The 22,405-nt window shown below is 41.8% G+C and overlaps 1 protein-coding gene across 4 annotated transcripts in view; it reads left to right on the top strand.

Moving 5' to 3' along the window:
* Positions 1-22,405, top strand: part of THADA (THADA armadillo repeat containing) — a 327,215-nt gene that overhangs the window by 164,659 nt on the left and 140,151 nt on the right. For all 4 annotated transcript variants that reach the window (XM_007097838.3, XM_042981284.1, XM_042981287.1 and 1 more), the window contains one exon: positions 12,586-12,754. In XM_007097838.3, coding sequence (XP_007097900.2) covers positions 12,586-12,754 — 169 coding nt within the window. The remainder of the gene's footprint in view (positions 1-12,585; positions 12,755-22,405) is intronic.

Raw genomic sequence — 22,405 nt, 5'->3', positions numbered from 1 at the left:
TTACAAATAAAGGTGCTAGGAGTATTCATATGCAAGTCTTTGTATTGACATATGTTTTCATTTCTCTAGCATAAACACCTAGGGGTGGAGTGAGTGGGTTGTATGGATGGCGTATGTTTAACTTTTTATGTCAGATGTTTTCCAAAGTGGTTGTACCGTCTTACATTCCCACCAGGAAAGGATGAGAGTTCCAGTTGTTCCATATCCTAGCCAGCTCTTGATATGCTCAGTCTTTAATTTTAGTCTTTCTCGTGAGTGTCCTGTAGGATCTCTATGTGGTTTTAATTTGAACTTCCCTAATGACTAAGGGTATTGAATATCTGTACATGTGTTTATTTGCCATCCATCTATCTTCTCTGTTGGCGTGTCAGTTCAGAGTTTGACCCATTGTTTTTTTTAATTTGGTTGTTTGTTTTCCTATTATTCAGAATATATTCTAGACACAAGTCAGAAAGTTATGCTTTTAGACATAGATTCATTTATTTCCCTGGCATGTAGAACCAGCAAAATGAAATTAAGTTGCAGCAGGAAAAAGTGTAATTATACTTAAGTACTTTTAACTGTGACACTAACATGAGCATTGGGGCAACCAAAGGAGGATGTAAAACTTTCCCTCAAGGTATTTAAAAATAGGGCTGACAATGGTCTGTTTGGATGCTGTAGGTTGGCTGATATATGACTCAATTTACCTAATTGCAGTCTTGATTTGAGGAAAGAATCTTCCCTGGGGTGGGTCTATTGCTAACACTCAATATTCCTTGCTCTTTTGTGCTCTTTTTTCAGGCCAAAAATCTGTAATTTCTTGGAATTTTTCAAAACTTTCCATGTACTTTACATTTTGTTTTTTGTTTTTTGCTTTTTAATTCATTCTTTCGGATTTTAGCTTGAAGTGTTGCTACAAAACATAGAAGAATCATTCAGGGGCATTAATTGGTTTGAGCAAAAACAAATTACAATCTCTGGAGAGTAATCAAATTCAGAGAAATTGCTCAAATTTCTCTCATCCAGCAGTAGCACAAATCATTGTTTTAACTGATAGTATTGGGAAGATTCATTTAACTCTTTGCAGAGGCAAAATAATTAACTAGATTCTAGAGGAGAGGTTCTACTTGATTAAAGGAGTTGGGTGGTTTTAGCCCGCGGAAGGGAAGAGCAAGGGGTGATTTAATGACAGGATTCCAATATAGCTAATGAAGGGTTTTCCTGTGTGCCGAAAACACTGGTCATTTGTTCTCCAACTCCAGAGAGACTCAAACTAGAGAAAATTGGCTCCCAGTGTAGAAAGATTGAGTGTGGGTAGTGTTGGACTTAAAACTTTTATTATTGGCATCAATATTATTATGAGTTTAAGCCATGGAATAAGCCAGGAGAGATCATAAAGATCTTTTAAAATAAAAAAGATAGCTATCTGTCTGGGATGTCCAAATGTCCATTGAATTATAGGATTTGGTTATTGAGGGGGACCTTAGAGATCACTTATTCTAATCTCCTTTTACAGATGAGGATGTGAAAAGACATTATGTAACTTGCCTGTGGCCACGTTGCTAGACGCTAATGTTTTAATCTGAAAATGTTTTCAAAGTAGCCTCACTTAAGAGACACCAAGACCATGGGAGAGTTTCTACTTCACAGCAGGTTTCCCTCCAGCAAAATAATCCCTTAAATCTGATGATTATGTGGTAATTTTTCCCCAAGCCAATGAAGAGCCAATATACTCACCCGTATGTGTCTCTTCTTGTCATTAAAAATGCTAATGATTTTTATTCTTGGATATTTTGAATTTGTCTCTAAATAAATGCTGTACCTGAAATGACTGTAAATGGTTTGACCTGAGGTGACCAATATTGATCGAGGTCAGCAGAGGATACTGCCACAACCTTTGGGGAACCTGTCCCAGTCTGATATGGGGTTCTTCATACATTTCTGGCTGATAAACTTCTGTGCTACAAAGCCTGTAATTTGGTGGATGCCTTTGGGTCAGTTGTCATGTTCTGGTGATTCATTTGCCTTCCTTAAAGATAATATATTAAAAAGCTTTAGGTTTTGTTTTGCAAAACACTAGTTAGAGCCATAGGAAACACTTTTAGGCCACCAATTCATTATATATAGGGTTTGCAAATACGAGTTCTAACCATTGGCATTAAGTGCAATAAATTGCTTTACAAAGGATTGTACATCCATTACCATAACTGAAAGAAATTGGCACACTGCAGTTTATTTGATTGTGGTTACATTTTATTTGGTAGCTCATCATTCTGTACATGTTCCCACTAGACCACCTAGAACAAAAACCTACATATGTTTATATAGTATTATGTACTTATTTTAAAGGGTTTGTATGAGCACTAAAAAAATGTGATAAAATATTCAAAAGTACCTAGCACATTGCCTGACATCTAGCAGACACACAGTAGATGACCCTACTTTGCCTTCTTTCTTTCCTTTCTTGGGTTTTAGCCGTGGGTATTGGGATTTTTCAGAAATCTAACAAATTCTTGTCAGAAGGGAAGTTAATAAAATTGTTCACATTTAAAAGTATTTACTTAAAAATGACCGCCAGTGTCTGTTGAGCACTCACTTTACTCACAGGATGTTTAGATTTTATGAGATTTTAATATCTTTTCAGATACAGTCAACTGAAAAGTCAGGTTCTGTCAGTGCAAGAAAGATTTACTCAGCACCTGTGATTTGCTTAGCCAGTCTTGAGCTAGATTTAGGACGCTTTGAATGCCAAAATGAGAAATTTGTATTTAATGTGGCAATAGAGAGCTATCATAGGTTCTGAAACATTTGAAAGCTAAAAACAAACACAACTTTTTCAACCACACCAAAAACATTCCTTTCCAAACCCTCCCCCTAAATATATATATTAGGTTAAAAAGAAGGCAAATTCTGTCTATACCTTTGTGTGGTCTGTTGAATTGACCACCCAGTCCTGTGTTTGTGAACTGAAAACCACTCATGGTAAATATGCTGTGAAGTTTAATGGAGTGAATTTCAACTGTATGAAACTGCTTCGAGAACTTGGCTTTTGAGCAGGGACCATCATCCCAAGGAGACCCTGCGTGGTCAGGACTTTTTCTCTGAGCCACTCACTACCTGCAGGAAAAGAAGACATGCTGGGGCCAGGTATTACATTCAACCCCTTTAGAGAATCAGCGGCTGCCTGAATGTGCTCATCTCTATCTTTTGTGGAGCCAGAGTAGAAACAACGTGAGGGCTTTTGCTATTGAGAGGAATGTGCAGCTCTTTTCACTTACTCTGCACAAGCTGCCGCCCCCCAGCTCCTGCCCTGCACGCCACTTATCCCAGCCTGGGAGTCCTGAGGGTAGCTCCAGAACAGTTTTCCAGCTGTCCATGCAGAGACCAGTAGACCAGTACGCAGCTTATGGATTCAGAGTCAGAGAGAAAATCCACACGTGGACTGGGCTTGGGAAGATTATGCCAAAATTTCAAACTAAATCTTGTGATTATTTTCATTGTTTTGGAGAGTTTAAACTGGGTGTGTTAGATATCTGTCTTTTTTTTTCACTTTGTAATACTCCATTTTGTTTTGGGTAAAGACTGAAATTAATGATTCCCTTTTAATTTCTAGGGCTTCCCACATGTTTGTGTATTTCTGTTTCTGTAAAGTCTGTCTCACGCTTTTCCCAGAGTCGGGAAAGAATCATTGCTAAAGGACACCACATTTCAGTGTTCCAGAGGAAAAAACCCCTTCTTTCCAACTGTCTAGACCATTTGTTTAGAATCTGAAAAATTCCGTTTCAAATTGTATTTATTGTTATCTAGGCAAAAAAATAATGAAAGAATGAAGTGAAATTTCGGATGAAATATAATTTTCATACTTCATCTCTGTATTTTGATATCAGCAAGTAACCAGGGATTAGCACTCAGAAATCGTGTACCCTTTCATGTATTTAAGACACGTTTGTGATTTTAAATAATTAAAGAGCATTGTTCAAAGAGCTTTTTGAACTAAGTACCACACTAGATACCTTCCTCCTTCCCTGTTGGAAAATTCCCTTGCTTTATTTCCTAACACTAAAAGGCATGGCATGAATGCAAGTAGCCATTGTCCTTGCATCTGTGACCCTGCGTTTTTGCCACATGTGTGGCCTAGTGCTGTGCCCAGTTCTTGCAGGAGCAAGTGGAGGGGTGTCAAAGTGATGGAGGCTCATTCCCAGCTCTTGACCAGCTGCCATTTTCACCGTTTTTAACAGCCTGTGACTAGTCAGCCTGCTTAAAGCCTTGATAACTTAGAGGCAGAGTGGAGGTAACCTTAAAAGAATGTGTCTTCTATGGCCTAGCTCTGTGGTTATACTGTACCAAGTGGTTACATACTGAAGTTTTCAGATGCTCTATTGTGGCTTATTATTGTCAGCGTTTCTTGATAAAAACACTTTTTTTTAAAAGGTTTTACTGTGTTGATTGAAGTTAATTTGCAAAGAGCAAGTATGTTTTGAGCTGTCCAATGGATAAACATTTAAACTAAGCATTCTACCTGGAGATACATATATATATTTTTTGTCCACGAAAGCTGGAAACGTACAATTTCTAGCTTAGCTTCTGTCTACTGCTCTTAATTCCCTCTGGCTATCCAAACCAAGGACTTTTAAAAATCAAACTTCAAAAGTGCTAAGCCCATTATGCTTCCAAGAAATATATTTGAATAAAGAAATCCATGAGCTGTGCAGAGGGCAAGATTACAGTAAATGCAGCTTCTAAATGCTAGCGGTTTGAGTTCAAGAAAAGGAACAAGTTGTTCAGGTGGTGGTAGGTCCTTTGATGAACTGAAAATTGGTGTAGAAAGGACAAGTAGAGAATCTGGTGACCTTGATGGGCATGAACTCACCTGAAAACGTGGGAGAAGGGCTATAGCAATGCCACGTTTACAACAAAAACATAATAGTCACAGGACATTCTGAAATGCCTGCTTTTTCAAATTCACTGGTACGGACATTTTTTTTAGTGGTTTCTCTCTTTTGTGCATGCACACATACCCACACACACGTACATATTTCCTGAAGGCAAGATTTGAAATCAGGAACTATACACAATGAAAAGGAAAAAGAAATCTTTGGTGAAACAGCATCAGCATGGAATAGAATTTGGGCCCTAGACCTGAGAATAAATTCTGTGGGCCCCACAGGGCACTTGCCCCAAAGAAACTCAACCTTCCATCTGTCTTTTCCAGCTCCTTTGGCGGGTTGGCAGAAGGGTAGCCTTTGTGAGCACTTGAAGCCCGTTTGGTACAAGCAAGGCTCTGTGTCCTCAGGCAGTGGTTGAGATAGAGAACACTAGAGAGTTTGTACTTGTGGATAAAGCTTTTAAGTTTGAAAGGTATTCCAGCTATTAGCTTCAATAATAGCTACCACTTACTGACCGCTAACTTATAGGCATTGCATCTTATGTGCTTTATCTCACTTAAATTTCCCAACAGCCCTATGAGGTCATTTCTCTTGCCTATTTTATAGAAGCTAAAAATTGACCTGTCCAAGGTCGCACGCTAGTTAAGTGGCAGGACTTGGATTTAAACTTAGTTCTGCTGGATTTCACAACATGTTCTTAGCTCCTGTCCTATGTGCTGTGTTATTCAGAACTATGAAGACCCCGCTGCTGCTCTCCAGATCGTTTTGGTAGACTCTAGCATGGTGCGTGAGGCTGCTGTGGGGAAGGCAGATGAGATGTGCCCCCGGCTCCGATAGATCTAAGTGTGCAGTTGCAAGGACAGAGTATGAGAAAGGAAGGGATGGATTCTGATCAGAGGAGGTGCAGTAAGATTTTTGCAAAAGAAGTGAAACCTGAGCCGAGTTCAGAAGAAGAGGGTGAAATGACATGCATTCCAGGGAGGACGAGTTGCATTGTGCACAGGTACCAAGGATGAGACAATAGCTGGTTTGACAGAACATACACAGTTGACCCCTAAACAACTTGAGAATTAGGGGCGCTCACCCTCCCACCCCACGCAGTTGAAAATTTGCACATAACTTTTGACTCCCCCAAAACTTAACTGGTAGCCTACTGTTGACTGGAAGCCTTATATTGATAGCATTACAGTTGATTGACACGTATTTTGTATGTTGTGTGTATTATATACTGTCATCTTACAATAATGCCCAACTTTTTCTTAGTTTTTTCAGTATTTCTAGGCTACGTAGTTCATCTGTGAGTTTTTCACATTGTCACGAATCTCCAAAACATTTTCTCCAATGTATTTATTGAAAAGAACCTGCATATAAGTGGACCCGTGCAGTTCAGACCCCTGTTGTTCAAGGTTCCACTTTATAGCAAGATTCTTCTTTTAAAGTAGTATAGCCTGAGGTCTCAGCCTATGCCTTCTCACCCAGCCTGCAGAAATACCTCGCTAGGTAGGGTTATCTCAACTTGTATCAATAGATGACCATTCCCCAACAGCAGACGGTGCTGCTACTGTATGAGAAACAGACAATCATGGCAGGGCATTCTTGAGTAAATCTAGTGAAAGACTTGGGAGGAAGTCACACATAGCTTCTTTAAACTCGGCCCAGCTCCTAGGACGCCAACCCCTTGGTTAAGTAGGGGCATCTAGAGAAAGTGGATGACCATGTTCAGCAGCAGCAGCAGGAGTTTGGGGGCTTCTGTTTTGTACAAGGTACAGCTTGACCTCTGCAAAGTAAGGATAGGACTGGAGCTGGGCCTGGGAACGTAGAGGACCTGGGGGAAGCATTAATATTATCGGTGAGGGAGAGTGGAAGGGGGTATTAGCTGGATCGTGAAGTCATTCTGAGACTTTTCTCAAGACTTTCTCTCTGATTCTTGTGAAATGAGGGACTCACACAAGGTCACTGGGCCTTATGAAGTCCTTTCAAAAATACTTCCCTCACATTGCCTAAAAATGTTCTCTCAGCCATTCTGCCTTGTTGTGTGGATTAGATGAGGAAATACGTGCAAAGATTTTAACACAAAGTCTGGCCCTCTGTCAATGCTTAGTAAGTGTTAGTGGTTATCAGCATCATTTTATTGTTCTGCTTCATGTTCTACCAATTAGAGGCCGGATGCCTTCAAAAGCCAGTCACATTCAGTGGGTCTAGGTTGAACTTGTCCAAAGCTTTTCCAAGACTGAGGATTTTGAGGTGGCTGCATGTCAAGTCTTAGAAAACTGGATTTTGCAAGTGGACAGACCCTAATTGGAATGCAGGATCTGACACTTGCTAGTTTTATGATCTGAAATATGTTGAGAAACCTTGCCTCATCTGAAAATAGCGATGATGATGATGATGATGACCTTGCAGTGAAGATTTAGTAGAGTCGATGAAATAGTGTGTCTAAAGTACGTAGCCGGTCCCCACACACAGTAGTCATTTAATAAACCTCAGATCCCTTCCTTCTGTCTGGATGCACTGAGGGGCAGTTTGGGCTCATGCAGGGAAAGACACAGGCCCAACCCAAATGCTCTTTCCGCCTGCCCCAGCTTCATCACAGCTGGACCATATCCCCCAGACCACCCACCCTCCTCTCTGTGTGTCTCCCCTCAGCCCTTCTACAATAGCCTGTGTTTACTTCTTGTGGCCCTGACAAGTACAGGCTGATCGGCCTGTCTTTCCCACTGCACTGTGGGCTCCCGGGGCATGGGCAGTCGCTTTTCTGTCTGCTTCTCTGGTACCTACCTGGTGTGGGCTTGTGTGGGGCACTCAGATGTCTCCATGCTCATCTAGGAGGTACTGGTGAGCAGAGAAAGTTTGGGGGATGGCCAGCCACTTACCTGTGAAACCTTCCAAGGAAACTGGAATAGAATCTGAGGGTAAATATAGAGGGAAACATGTGGATAAAGGTCAGCCACCATTCTAGGAAATGGTGAAGTGTAGGGAAGATCTCAGAAGAACAGTTGCCTGCTCAGAATATTCTAAACTCTCCAGGGTTCTCCGTGGTGCCTGAAGGCCAGAGGTGTGTATCATTCTCACCTGAAGGTCCTTTATCTCCTCCAGAAAGCCATTCCAACTCCTTCTGCCGCTTGGCTTCTCTATGCCGCTCCTAGCTGTGTGGGTCTCCGTGGGTACTACTGATTTGGGATCATGGGGTTATCTGCCTCACTCCCCTCTAGACTGGTGGTATTCTGTGAGCAGAGTCCTGTTCTCTGTCTCGCTCTCTGGGAAGCAGAGCACATACCTGACAGTCACACTGCGTGCAAAGGAGCAACTGGAGATTCTTGCCCTGGGTCTGGGAGATACTGCCCCAAGGGTTTTGGGTGTGTGTCATGAACCTCCTGAAATTATATGGGAAATTGCATGTGTATGTTCATAGATCTATTTCTCTTTGGAATAAGCCCACAGTTTGTATTAGATTCTGGAATATTTTGGGGATCCTACAAATACTAAAAACAAAAACAAACTCAACACACACATTTAGAGATTTCCTACATACTAGTAAAGCCTGTGTTTTTATTAGCTGGGAGATATTTTTATGCTCCCTCGATTTCCAGGTGTGAGCTGCTCCTCGGAATAACCCACAGATTCCATCTTGGAGCCGTGCATGGTGGTTCTGGCTTGGGTGCTGCTGCTGACATATCCTGGAGGGTCCACTTAGGCTCTCTGAGCTTCGTTTTATGTTTCATCTGTTCATTTAGGTTTGTAATGCCCTCGTGTCCTGCAAGAATGTTGCATAGTAAAGAAATAGGGGTGTTCATATATTTTATAAATTGCCAAGGGCTCGGTAATTGCGGGATGCAAGTGTTATGGTGACAGATGTGTCATTTTTCATGTTACACAGTGCTGAGAGCACAGTAGGCACTCAGTAAATAGGAGATTAAAATTAACATGGGAAGGGTTTATTGGAGTGAAAGTTCTAGAGGTTCAGGTGTCTGCATGTCCCGCACACCCTGTGCAAGGATCTAGTGCTCAGGCCTAGAACACAGCTAGGGCTACTGAGTACATGGTTTTCAAATAGTAGTAAAAGGGGACATGACCTTTCAGATCCCAGATCCATTTGGTGTATTTTCCTGAAGAAATTGAGGCTTAGAGAGACAGAAGCAGACCTACTTATTTTCAGAAGGGCTTGAGATTCCTCCTTACCATTTTTAAAAAATGTTTTATTTATTTTTGAGAGAGAGAGAGAGAAGAGGAGGGACAGAGAGAGAGGGAGACACAGAATCCAAAGCAGGCTCCAGGCTCTTAGCTGGAGCACAGAGCCTGATGTGGGGCTTGAACCCATGAACGGCAAGATCATGGCCTAAGCCAAAGTCAGATACTTAATCGACTGAGTCACCCAGGCGCCCCCCTCTCCTCATCACTTTTGATGGAGCGCCCCCCCCCCCAAATCTCATTGCCTTCATATAATCAGTTTGTTGTTTTATCTTCTTATAAATGGTACAGCCTTCACACCACAGTCTTCTTTCTCTCATTGAGGCCATTTAGAGGCCTGCAATTCTTAGAACATGCAGATCCTGTACTGGACACAGACACATTTCACTATGGAAACTTTGTATCTCCAAAGCGCCTTGCCTCTTGGAATGTTCTCATAGACATCACATGAGAACACTGGTATAGATTATTGCTACCGCTGTCAGCTCAACTGAGACCCAGAGGTTACTGTGATTTGTCCAAGCCATAAAACACAGTATACAAAGCAAAATGGAAATTCAGGTGCTCTGATTTTCCATCCTTTATAGCTGCTAGACTCTGTGTCCCCACAGAGCATCTCTACTTGATTTTGGCACATTTACTGAATCAAACTAGGAGACTCTAGCCAAGGGAGAGATAGATTTTAGGTGCAAATATATTCTGCTTAGGGCTAAAAAGACTGTGTTTATATCCTCTCACACTCCAGGTCACATATACCTCATCAGACCCCCTCATCAGACCCCTCCCTGCCCCCCAGGAACTGACAAAACAGTAACCTGGAAATGTTTTTTTGCTTAATGGGTGTGTGCGTGTGTGCGTGTGTGTGCGTGTGTGTGTGTGTGTGTGTATTGACTATAATCTATCCATCCATTTTAACAACGTGCAGTGGAGGAGTTTGAAATTACATTTAATCATTGTTTTATAATGAATGATAATTAAATATTACTTTTAAAATAGGCTTGGGGCGCCTGGGTGGCCCAGTCGGTTGAGCGGCCGACTTCGGCTCAGGTCACGATCGCGGTCCATGAGTTCGAGCCCCGCGTCCGGCTCTGGGCTGATGGCTCAGAGCCTGGAGCCTGCTTCCGGTTCTGTGTCTCCCTCTCTCTCTGCCCCTCCCCCGTTCATGCTCTGTCTCTCTCTGTCTCAAAAATAAATAAATGTAAAAAAGAAAAAATAGGCTTTTCTTTTTCTATAATTGCATTACTTTTTGGGGGGGGGGTTGTTTTGCTCTTTAACCTGATTGTGTGCATTTGGAAAGTACCCTGGCACAGGGTATCTGAACGCAGAAAATTCTGACATTTTTCCCACTTTCCATTCCTTCTCCTGTATGGATGCCAGATTCCTTTGGGAAACCATCATTTGCTAAAGGTCAGGAGCAAAAGGAGGGGCGTTCTTAGTGTTCAGTTACTGCTAATTAGAAACTAAACATCTGTAACCATGTCAGAGTTATTTGTGTTTGAAAAGAAACATTTATATACAAGAGCCTAGTTCGGCAACATAAAACACACTCTAACCCAAAGTGTGTGTGTTGGAAGGGTGGGGAACAGACATATGGGGAAGCTTCCTACAAATGACCCGGCTTGAGTGAGGTCATTTGCTAATTATATCTCAAAGCGTTTTCAGAGTATTTTCTTTTCTCTGTCAAGTGAAGTTTTCTCACTCCCCCCCACCCCCATCATGGGCCAAAGCAAACATTTTATTGCGTTTGCCCATTAAATATTAAACATTTAATCATTTTAAAGGAAAAATAAAAATGCGTGATTTGGCAGAACCTCGTCAAAAACCGTTGGGAAGTCTCTAGCTACCTGCTGTAACGTTAGCTCCCAGTGTCTTCCCATAGTATGATGTAAGGTGAGTTCTCCATCCATAAAGTGTGTGCTGATTGACCTGTCTCACAGATGTATACTTGTAGGGGGAAAAAATGACCCAAGTTTTGACTTCCCCTGTGCCTCTTTCTCCACTCTTCCTACCCCACTCCCCATGATGAAATTCTCTTTGGACCATTCCATTTGTACACTAATTAATCTGTTCTTTTATTGTCACATTAAGGTAAATGTCAGTGTTACCTCTGGGGTATTAGAAACGTTACAGTGGTAGGACTTTGTGCGTCTGCATGCTAAGTCTACGTGGCCACATGGCCCTAATGACCCAGATCTTAGCAGTAATACCTTCTTGGAATACTAATTAATTTTGAAAACAGAACGAGAGACCTCTCTCTCTTTCTTCCACAGAGTCTACCATGTTCTGATCTTCCCCATCCTTGTCTTGACGTCTAAGATATTTCTCTAAGTTGAGTTACTTTCTAAATTGGGTAAAAAATCATGGAGTCTTAAGAGTTCTCTAGTTAAGAACTTACTTGAGCCCAGACTTACCATATTGGGCTTTCCTCTCAAATAATACTATCTCTGTAAAGGCTTTCAAGTGCACAATTTCAACAAAATGGTTGTGGGCTCTCAGGTTCTGAGTGTTTACAAAGTCAAGAGGCTCTTAGATGACCTGCCTTTCCAATGACCTTTGTAGAATCTCAAAATCCCACTTGTCCGTGACTTTCACTTTAAGAACTGGCTTTTCTTCAAGCTCTTTGGGTGTGAGTCAGCCCAGAGGCAAGGATTCAGTGACTTGAGGGTCCAGCTCTTGTTCTCTTGACAATAGTTCAAGATCTTGTAGTCTGCCGTTTGTGGCACTCCCTGGTCTGGCCAGACCCACTTCTCAGCCTGAAGTTCCACTGTTATTTCTGAGCCTCTACTTCAGTCAGATACATCTACCTATACCTTGAGCATTTTTTCCTTGCTTTATACCACTGTTTCTGGTTGAAACAATTTCCTGGTTTCGGCCTTCTGGGAACCATGCTTGCTTTCTTTCAATCCTTCTCAATACCAGAATCTACAGTCTTATTATCCTCATGTAGCCATAATATGAAGATCACTTGCATATCGTTCTTCCAGGACTGTCTTGTGCTTTTGGGGCATCTTTTCAAATGTACTGCCCCTCTTGCCATCCAGAGTATAGGCACCCCAGAGACCACAATGACTTTTATTTCTCATGGCACCTACTATTTGTTCATTTTGAGTGCTCAGTGAATAGTTGTTTGATTGTTCAGGAGGAAGCTATTTTTTGCTACTATTTATTGAATCATTCCCAAAGCCTGTCTGCATTTATTTATGTGATCGAATCATAGATATTAATGATATTTATATGAAAAAGAAAATCACCCGTAGAACCAACACTAACACATACACACCATCATTGGAATAAGGGAAGTATTAAAAAAAAAAAAAAACCAACATTTGGAATAAGGAGGAACTCCCATCCCCTACCCCACTCCCCCTCAGCTTAGATGTCCCAGCTGGAGCTAGATAGAACATCAGCATGTACAGAATGACATATATCCAAAAAAAATTCAAAACAAACAAAAAAGAACATTAGCACGTACAAAGGCATGGATGTGGAAATGAGTATTGAATGGTCTTGTGTTTTTATGTCTCCCCAGATGTGGTCACTCCCCTGTCTACCGCTCCCGTGAGATGGCAGCTCGTGCCTTGGTTCCATTTGTTATGGTGGATGAAATCCCCAATACCATCCGAACTCTGTTGGCCAAACTCCCCAACTCCACCGATCAGTGTTTCCGGCAAAACCATATTCATGGGACGCTTCTCCAGGTAAATAAAGTTACTTTGTGTCAAACCGCACAGGATAAACTTTGGTTTCTCACCTACTGTTTGCAGGTGAAGATTTGATACACAGGCTTTTAACTTTATCCATAGAACTCTTTTTCCATTGCTGAAAAGGACTGGTATTTCCTAGGTGTGCTTTTTTCATTACAAAAATGAGTACAGCATCACACTGTGATTCAGTCAGATTGTCTTTTGCATTAAATCCCGTATTTTTTACTTCATGCTTTCTTTCCCATTTGTACATAGCTCTCTGAACCAGATAAAGTTCTGTCTCTTCCATCAAGTGCCTACCGACTATTCTGGGCCACTCCCTGCTCAAGGTGAAGTTGTGAGCATTCCTTGAAAGAGAGGAAGGAGAATTAGACACATCAGGGAGAGTTTGTGCTGTGGCATCACACATAGAAATGCCAAGCCCTACTCTCCTGTTTTCTCAGTGCTACAAAAGAGACTTTTTATTTTTAATAAATATACAAATACACTTACTGCTTTTAACTTAACATTTCCCCCACAAAGGACCAAAGCACAACAAATGAATGAGAAAGAAACTTCTTACCGGAACTGTCTTTTTTAAACCCTAATGATAAACTTGGGAACGGGTGGTACTCGACACGTCTGTTCATGTGGCTGCTGGGGTCACTCATGTTGGGGCGGGATTGGGGGTGAGATTCAAGTATCAAGTCATGTTTGTGGTTTGTGAGCAGAGTTGAGGAGTGGCCTTGAGATCCCAGTATGTGCCATAAGGTTGAGGTCTCTGCTGCCGACACGAGAGGCACCGTATAGAATGGTTAATGGCCTGGGACTCTGGAGCCAGACTGTCTCAGGGTCAGTCTCACTACTCACTGCCTGCACATCTGCGATTGTTTTTTATGTTATTACTATTAGTATTAAGTTTTTTATTTTAATTACAAGATAGTGAACATACAGTGTTGTGTCCTCATTTTTGAAACAAGGACAACAGTGATATATACCTGCTAGGGATTTTGTGAAGATTAAATGAATTAAAGCATATAAAGTGCTTAGAATAGTACCTGGTACATAATATGATATATAGTTACTATTGTTATAGTTTTAATGAGCCTGTACTATAATGAAAAGTAAGATTTTTAGTAACTAATTCCCTCTAGGTGACAACGAATGCAAGATAGGCCTGTCTTCATGCCTTCCTTTCTTGGTTGTTACATATATTCAGCAAGTATTTGTTAAATTTATTAAATGCCTCCTACGTACCACTGTGTCCATCAGAACAGTGACTAAGTCGGTTCTTGCACTGAAGGAATCCAGGACAAAAACAGCCCTCTGAGAACGAGCAATCACCATGTAGTGTGCTAAGTGCTAGAGGAACATCTAGCAGGGCCACCTGACTGGCGTTGAGGGAGTCAAAGGAAAGCTTCCCAGAAAAAGTGACCTCGAAGTAAAGGCAGAAAAAGCCAAGCAAAAGGTGGAGGGAGAGCCCCCCACGCAGAGACAACGGCATATAGCAGGGCTCAGGATGGGTGACAAGTCAGCCCATCTGGGAACTGCAGGCTTGGGTGGGATGAAGTTCTAGGTTGGCAGGTCACGAACTGGTCTCAGGACCTCTTTACCCTCTGAAAAGCTATTGTGGATTCCAAAAACACTTTTGTCTATCAATATTTAATTAGAAACTGAAACAGGAAATCTTAAAACACAAGAACTCACAAGCACACATTCCATTAGTCATTATTAGAATGCTGACATCATCACACACCTTGTTGCCCCTGGCAAACCCCACCATGTGCCGTCTGTGTGAGAAGGAGAATAAAGGAGAAAGGAATGTCTTAGTGGCATTGAAGATAGTTTGATCTTGCAGACCTCCTGAAAAGACTGCGGCCCCCAAGCGACCAGAGCAGATCCTCTGGTCTATGTGGTATATATTGGGGGTCTTTGGTGGTCTCTTCAGTGCAGTCTCTCAAGCACTCATCTCCCTTGGTCCTCACTATATCTCAGTGATGACGAGAGGGCTGGAGGGTATTATCTTGGTTTTAAACGTGGGACCCTGAGGCCCATACAAGTTAGATGTCTCGATTCTCTGTCGGACACTACTCTGAAGGGAAGGAGCTGGCAATAGTGAGTAACGAAGGACATGCTTTTCAAAGATGCCTCGATTCTGCATCTGAGTTAGAGGCGGGGGTCAGATTGTCAAGCAGGAGGCAGGTAGTGGGGATCAGCCATCAGATCTTCTTTATTGCAGATCCATTCTTGGCTCAATCTTGTCAGAAGAGGTTGGGATTGCTTCTTTGGCTGGCTCGCCACTTGTACAAATGGGCCTCCCAACCTCGTTTCCCACACACAACACTAACAGGTCTGGCTTGTGTCTCACCAGTCTGCCCAGCAACAGAGCATGGTCTTCTGCTCTGTCTCTGGGCTGCCTTTGATATCTCCAGTTTACTTTTTCTGTGACCTGAAGGGTGAAACACCATGGAAAAGTAAAAGCCTTGTGACTCCAGGTTGGTTGTGGCCGTTGCTTTTGTTCCTGAGTGTTGGGAGGTAAAGGGAGATGTTTTGTTGAAAACAAAACAAAATAGTATGGGTGTTGGGTATCATGTTCATGTTTGTCAAACAGATTCCTGTCTTTACCCAGATTGGTTTATACCCTGGTTGAAAAAAGGAATTCAAAGGCATGTGAAAATCTTTTCTGTCATGTCCACTTGGGTGTCTCATCTGTGTTGTAATAGCTGTGTTTCACTCTGTTGTTCTTTATGGGGAAAACGCAAGGGGTTAAGACGGAAAGGGTTCTTTTTCTCTTTCCTTTCTACGGTTTATGGATTCCTTCTCCACATGGAGTTATCTTTGAAATCAGTAAAAGGCCGGGAAAAGAGGTGTTAGGGATTGAAAGGCATGAGAATCTCCATGGGACTTTCAGAGCCAGCTAAATAAATATAAAATTGTTATTTTTTTTCAGAGGGAGGAAATCATTTTGTAATCAGAAAACAAATTCTTCCACAGAACATTTTCTTGAATTATACATTTTGGCTTCTTTGAAAAATGTTTACATAAAAATATCAAACCTCAGAGTATTTCTATAGAATACCTTGAAAATGAGAAATATGCTGATCTCTGAATTTTCCGAGGCGATGGAAGAAAAACTCAAATTATAGGACGTGCATAAAAAGAAAACATATGAAAATCGTTTCTTAATCATTTTAAAAACCAGAGGTTCCTAACTGCAGTGTTGACATGGATGGAAGTAACACACATGAGAAAAGGTGAGATTATGCAGCCGGTTCATAAGAGCCAATGGTAAATGACATTAAATCTCCATAAAGGCTAGATAAGAGCCATGGACATTACCTCATTTGGGAACAACACTGGCTGGCAGGGCTACCCTGTCTTTTAAGTAGAATTAACCGTCTGTTTTTCTTGCCAAAATTCTTCATGTTGGGGCCTTAACATTATTACTAGGTTACTTATCACTCCCGAGAAATCATATTGGCATTAAAAAAGTTCTCTTGTGTTGAAGAAGAGTTTTGGCCAATGATTATGAGGTAGGATGTATTCTGATTTTGGGGCACTTAAGTCACATTTTGGTGTCTCGTAAGGAAATATATACCATTTGAAATACAAGTTTGAATTTTGAGTTATTTTCATTTTCTTTTTCTTTTTTAAGCTTATTTATTTATTTTGAGAGAGAGCATGCTCATATGCACGTGCGAGCTGGGGAGGGGCAGAGAGAGAGAGGGAGAGAGAGAATCCCAAACAGGCTCTGAGACAGCACAGAGCCCAACTCGGAGCTCGATCCCACAAACTGTGAGATCATGACCTGAGTCAAAATCAAGAGTTGGGCGCTTAACCAACTGAGCCACCCAGGTGCCCTGGGATTTTTTTCATTTTCTATTTTGGTTCTTTTTCTCATGATATAAACACACAAGCGGTGGTCCCTACTCTTTCTTTACCTAAGCTCTCTTATATGAGTAAGGTGAAAAGACAGTTGAGGTAATTCAGCCTCTGTTGAAGCAGAAGAACCACTTTTGCATTTCTCTGAATGAACATTCTAGGCAAAGGTATTCTTTTTTCTTCAGTTAATCCAGACAATCTCCATAGTTCTAAACACCCCTTTGCTGGGATTAAATTTTCTCAGTCTTTACCAGAAGAATCTGTTGAACACCGTGTTTAATTCTCTTACTCCTCCGTCCCCTCCCCCTACCCAAATTGGGAGCTTTGATGTTTGCACTTTGGGAATCCTGAGCCACTTTTCTGGCTGTGGAGCTGAGCGGCAGTATTGGACTTTTGGGTTGACATGAAATATTAACCGGAGATGGACTTCAGACAGCCTAAGCCCACACATTTGGTGAGTTTGCCATAAGAGAAGTAAAATGAACGTTTTGAGCACCACCTGTATGCTGCATAAAATGAATGTGTGATTTCATTAATACTCTCAGCAATCCTTCAAGGTGTTTAGAAAATGGTACCTCCTGCTAATTGATGTGAATAACAACTTTTTATGTCTTAGGGAAACCAAGCAAAGAATCCAGCTTTGCTTTGTCTTTAATCCCTTGTCCCTGAGTCCTGAAATCTGATTTGATGCTAGAAACAAAGTAAGTCCATTGGTATTAGAAAGACAGAGGAGGTATTAGAAGACACCTGGATGGCTCAGTTAGTTAAGTGTCTGACTCTTGATTTCGGCTCCAATCAGGATCCCAGGGTTAGGAGATAGAGCCCTGGGTTGGGCTTTGCACTGAGCGCTGAGTGTGGAGTCTCTCTCTCTCTCTCTCTCTCTCTCAAAAAAAAAAAAAAAAAAAAAAAGACAGACGGACAGAGGAAGTCACTGACACCCTGAGAGGCTACAACCAACTAGTAAGACATTTTTTTTCGTATAGTTGACACGCAATGTTACATTATTCTCAGGTTTTCAACGTAGTGATTCAACAACTCTATACATGATGCTGTGGTCACCACAAATGTAGCTACCATCTGTCCCATTACATCACTGTTACAATATCATTGACTATATTCCTTATGCTCTGCCTTTTATTCCTGTGACTTAATCATTCCATAACTGGAAGCCTGTATCTCCCACTCCCCTTCATCCATTATGCCCATCCCCTACCCTCCTCCTCTTTGGCCACCACCAGTTTGCTCTCTATATTTACAAGTCTGTAAATATTTATTTACAAGTCTGATGCTGCTTTTTGTTTGTTTATCCATTGTGGTTTTGTTCGTTTTTTAGATTACACTTGAGAGTGAAATCATAGCAGTTTTGCACCTTCCCTCCCTCCACTCATCTTTTTCTCATGATTTCTCTTTGGTGTCTCATTTAATAGTCTTAAATACATTAAATCGTCTAAAAGTACAGAATCCTCCATTGGTACCTCGGTTATAGGCAAGCATGAAGTTGCCATACCTTCTGTCATCCTTAAGAGTGTGAGACAAAACACTCAGACATGGACACCCACAGAAATTGTGGGTTCTAAGCCTAGGAGCTGCAGGGCACATGAAAAAGAGGTCAAGATTGAATTCAATTCAGCACACTCAGTGGTTTGCATACCCAGTTCTAGGTACAGGTGAAGACATAAGTTTGCGTTTCTAACCTCCCAGGGAGGGAGCTGTGGGTTAGAAGCCAAGCGAGCCAGCCAAACCCTCGCACCAGGGAGCATATGAATAACAGAAATGAAGATGAGGCAAGAGAGAAAGCTGCCAGATATGGAATCAGGCATGAGGGAGACTGAGACTAAGATAACATTCTGCTTGAATCTAGAACACTCTGTTTTAGGCCTAGAGTTGGGATCTTTATGGGTGTGAGAACAGCTGTGCAGGGATGGGCAGGACAGCAAGAGAACAAAAGTAGAGGTGGATCTTGGTATTACCTTTGTGAAACAGAAAAGCAGAAAACCTGGAAAGAAATAAAGGTAGGTCAATTCAGCCAGCCGCTTTTCTGAAGGAATCACTGTTCAGGAAACAGGGATAATACCGACCGTCCTTGACTCTGTGCCATGGAGAGAAGTAGTGGAAACAAAAAGAAAACCAGTGATAGAGGTAGTCTTAAGTATGAATTCTGTCAGTGTTTTCTAAATATAAGGAAATGAGTGTTTTAGAAAAAAGTGTATTTTTTACTAAGTGTTGTACTAAAACTTACAATCAAATTTAAAAGAATGATCCACTCCATCTTTTCAAATTGTGACCATAAGATAGCACCTTATGCTTGAAAAATTGTATCTTTTTTGTATTTCTTAAAAGTACAAAATTGTGAAACATAAAGCAGAGTCCTCAAGCTGCCTAGAAATAGAACATTACTTGATAGATTCCATTTGGTGACTTAAGGTTGGCCTGTCTCCATTGTTTACTTTATGCACGGAAAATAAAATTTCAGAATGGAAAGTAAAAACAAAAGCATGAAATTATGCTGATGTTGTAAGTTATAAATGGATTGCTGGTCAGTGTGCTTTTTTTCTGGAATGAGTCATAAAGAAAGTGCTCACTTTGGTCACTGGTGGCCAGATTCATTCTCTCTGAGGACTGGTGTTTGTCCGAAAGGAGAAAAATCTAAGTTGCTAGGAAGGTCTCCAGTCCAAGAAGGCCGAGCTTCTCCAATGCTGTGCTTGTACATGCTTCAAGTATTGACTGATTCCTTCAGCTCCCAGCGAGTCTGAGTAGGGCCTGGCAGGGCTGGGGGCTCTAGGCCGTCACCTGCAGCTGGGAGCAGTCGCATCTGTTTGTCCCAGAGTGCCAAAGAAAGATTATTTTCTATGTGTGTGCCTTGACGTGAAAAGGATTGGGAAGCACTTTAATTTAAAAAAACAAAACTAAACTAAACCTTGTTAAATCTTACCTTTTGGCAATATATTCCTTTCTGGATGTAAGCCCAGAAAAGTCATTTTTAATTAAAATGCTACTTTGGAAGATGAATTAATCCTTTCCTTATAAATATCGAAAGGCTTTTATTTGGTATGTGTTACTTAGGGAGCTTTCTCTGGGTGTAGGAGACAGCCCTTCGCTGCCAGGTCTGGAGCGTTGATGATAGTACACGGTCATTGTCACCAGCCAAAGTGCTACTGCTATTTTGTAGTGCTCTGAACTCATAGTCTGTGGAATTTATAGATTTATCAGAAGATGTGCTACCGTTTGGGATAGAGTGAGGGAAGTAATAGTGTAAAGAATATATATATTATATACACACGCCAGTTACTGAATCTTATATACCGGGGTGTGTGGATGTTGAGTGCCTTTGGAGGCTCTTCTGAGTGATGGATATTACTCCCATTGTACTAATGAGAAGACTGAGGGCGAGAGGGGTTATGAGATTTGACTAAAGTTATGCAGGGATCAATTAGAAAAAGCAGAGCCGGGATTCAGAGCTTTCAAGCTTCTGTGGTTAATTGCCATGCTGTACCACTTCTCAGGATGAGGGAAAGAACATTCTCAGGCTAGAGTGACTCTCTCTGAGGCCTTCAAGGTGTGGAGTGAAATGGAAGTTGACATCGTCTACTGATTTGTGCCTTCTGTTGGTTGAGTACCAACTACATGCCAAACCCTGTTCTAGATACTTGGAATACATCAGAGAACCAAGGAGACAGATCCTTGCTCGCAAATATCGCTGGTCTCACCGACCTTGCAGTCTAGAGGCAGGGAGACAAACCAGAGCAAATGATAGTATCATATAATTTATTATAATAAATAAATTGTATCATTTACTGGAAGATAATACTTTTGTGGACAAAAAGAACAAGCAAAGTGGGATAAAGGGAATCAGGGGCTGGTAAGAGAGGCCAGATGACAGTATCAAAGGAGGTGTCAGAATAGTTGTTGAGAAGGTAGCATTTGAGCAAATCCCATTAATAGACAAGGGGAAACTTTTTTTTTTTTAAATAAAGGGTAAACCCCTTTTCTCCTGAAATTGGGTTTGTTACACATATCTGTATGTTCAAGATTACCTTTAATTATAAAAAGTGCTAACAGAGTAGGCAGCAAGCAGTAGATAAACAAGGTGTGGAAGGACACTATTATTTTAGAAACTGGAATGCTGTGTAAAATCCCCGTGCTATACGTGCAGATTACTGGGGACTGTGTGAAGGCATTTTCCTGTACAAGCAAGGCAGTCTGTCTCCATTCTCGTGAGCATAGGTAAAGAGGAAAGTATCTCCCATAATCTCCTGTTTCCCAGGATGATCTTCCCTTTGACTCTCTGTCCTTAGGCCCTAGAGACGTGGAGTAAATAGAGAGAATGTTTACTTACTCTTTTATTTAGCACATGCTTACTGAGTGGTAATTAAGTGCATAGTACTATGCCAGGTGCCATGGAAGGTACAAAGAAAAGTTAATATGTAACATGTTCTCTGTTCTCAAGAGGCTTATGAGCTGCCTTGGAAAACAAGCCATCGATAGATACTGCACACAATTACACAGAAATACATGGCTGCGGCGTGTGCCAGGCAGGTGGCTGAGGACACGCATCTGAGAGAAGAGCTCAGAGAAGGCTTTGTGAGGACACCGCGTCTTAGGATAAACCTTTCAACAATTTCCTGTTGTTGACAGGGACTTGATGTGAGCCGAGGCACGGAGTGGGGCATGCAGAAGGTGTTTGTGACAGTGGGTTAGCCTCCCGGGTCCCGGAGTGCACTGAGGAGGTGGGCTGTGTGATGGTAAGGTGGGCACGGGTCAGCAGCATCAGAGAGACGACAAACGCCAGGCCCGGGCATTCACAGCGTGTGAGCCATGGCCTTCAAAGTGAAGTGTGGAAGAATAGGTTGGCACGTTATTTTTCTCCCTTATCCCTTTGACTACTATTTTAGAGCAGACGTGTAATAATGTACATATCAACAGACTGGCATATAATTTCTAAATAAGTATATAAAAGCTGGGAACATGTGCTCGAAGAAGTGACTCCACATAAGTAGGAGCTCGGACTCTGGAGCCAGCTTGTGTCCGTGCACATCCTTTCTCTGCTGCGTCCCAGCCGTGTTATTCTGGGTGAGTTGAAATCTGCACCTCCCCCGTCCGTCTTCCTTGGTAAATGGGAAGGTACCACAGCCTCATAGGTTGGTCGTGGGGATTAAACGAATTCGTATAGGAGTGGTGCTCGGCATCGTCTCTGGCAGAGTCAGGTGCCCAGGAAGTGTTAGTCAGTTCTGTTCCGACCTGTGCTGCTGCAACCACCGCTGTCACAGCCACCCCCGAGAGGGGTTTACGATCCAAGAGTGCCGAGACCACTGGTACTGATGGTGAGTGAAAGATTTTGCACTAAGAAAAGCCGTGTTGTAGAAAAACGAACGTTGTGCATTGAAGTAATGCTGTTCACAACATGAGGATTCCTGTCGATAGGTGTGTGTGTAAGAGAGAAGTAAGTCAATTTTCGGCAGTTTTGACTTAATGTGTTAGCATGCTTCACAAAGAGGTTCCTTTGGTCAGTGTTCTCTACCTTCCTGTAGATCATATTAAAGATTATAAGACCAAGAGTAGTTCTGATTTTTGAGGGTCGAGTTCCTGCCTAGCGGGCCATTACTCCTTGCACCTGTTCTGTTTTGAATTACAGCCCCTCCCTCAGACTCCATCACAAACCTGATGAGTCAGGAAAGGAACACCGTCACATTGTCCCAGACAAAGGAGGCTTTCATCATTCAGAGGGGGAAATTTGAAGTTCATAAAGTGAAAGGGGGTTATGGGATCCTCCTAGATAGATTAATC

Source organism: Panthera tigris, chromosome A3 (genome assembly GCF_018350195.1).
Source record: "Panthera tigris isolate Pti1 chromosome A3, P.tigris_Pti1_mat1.1, whole genome shotgun sequence".
Lineage (NCBI taxonomy): Eukaryota > Metazoa > Chordata > Mammalia > Carnivora > Felidae > Panthera > Panthera tigris.
The sequence above is the reverse complement of the archived record's forward strand: the minus strand, read 5'-3'. Positions and strand labels throughout refer to the sequence as shown.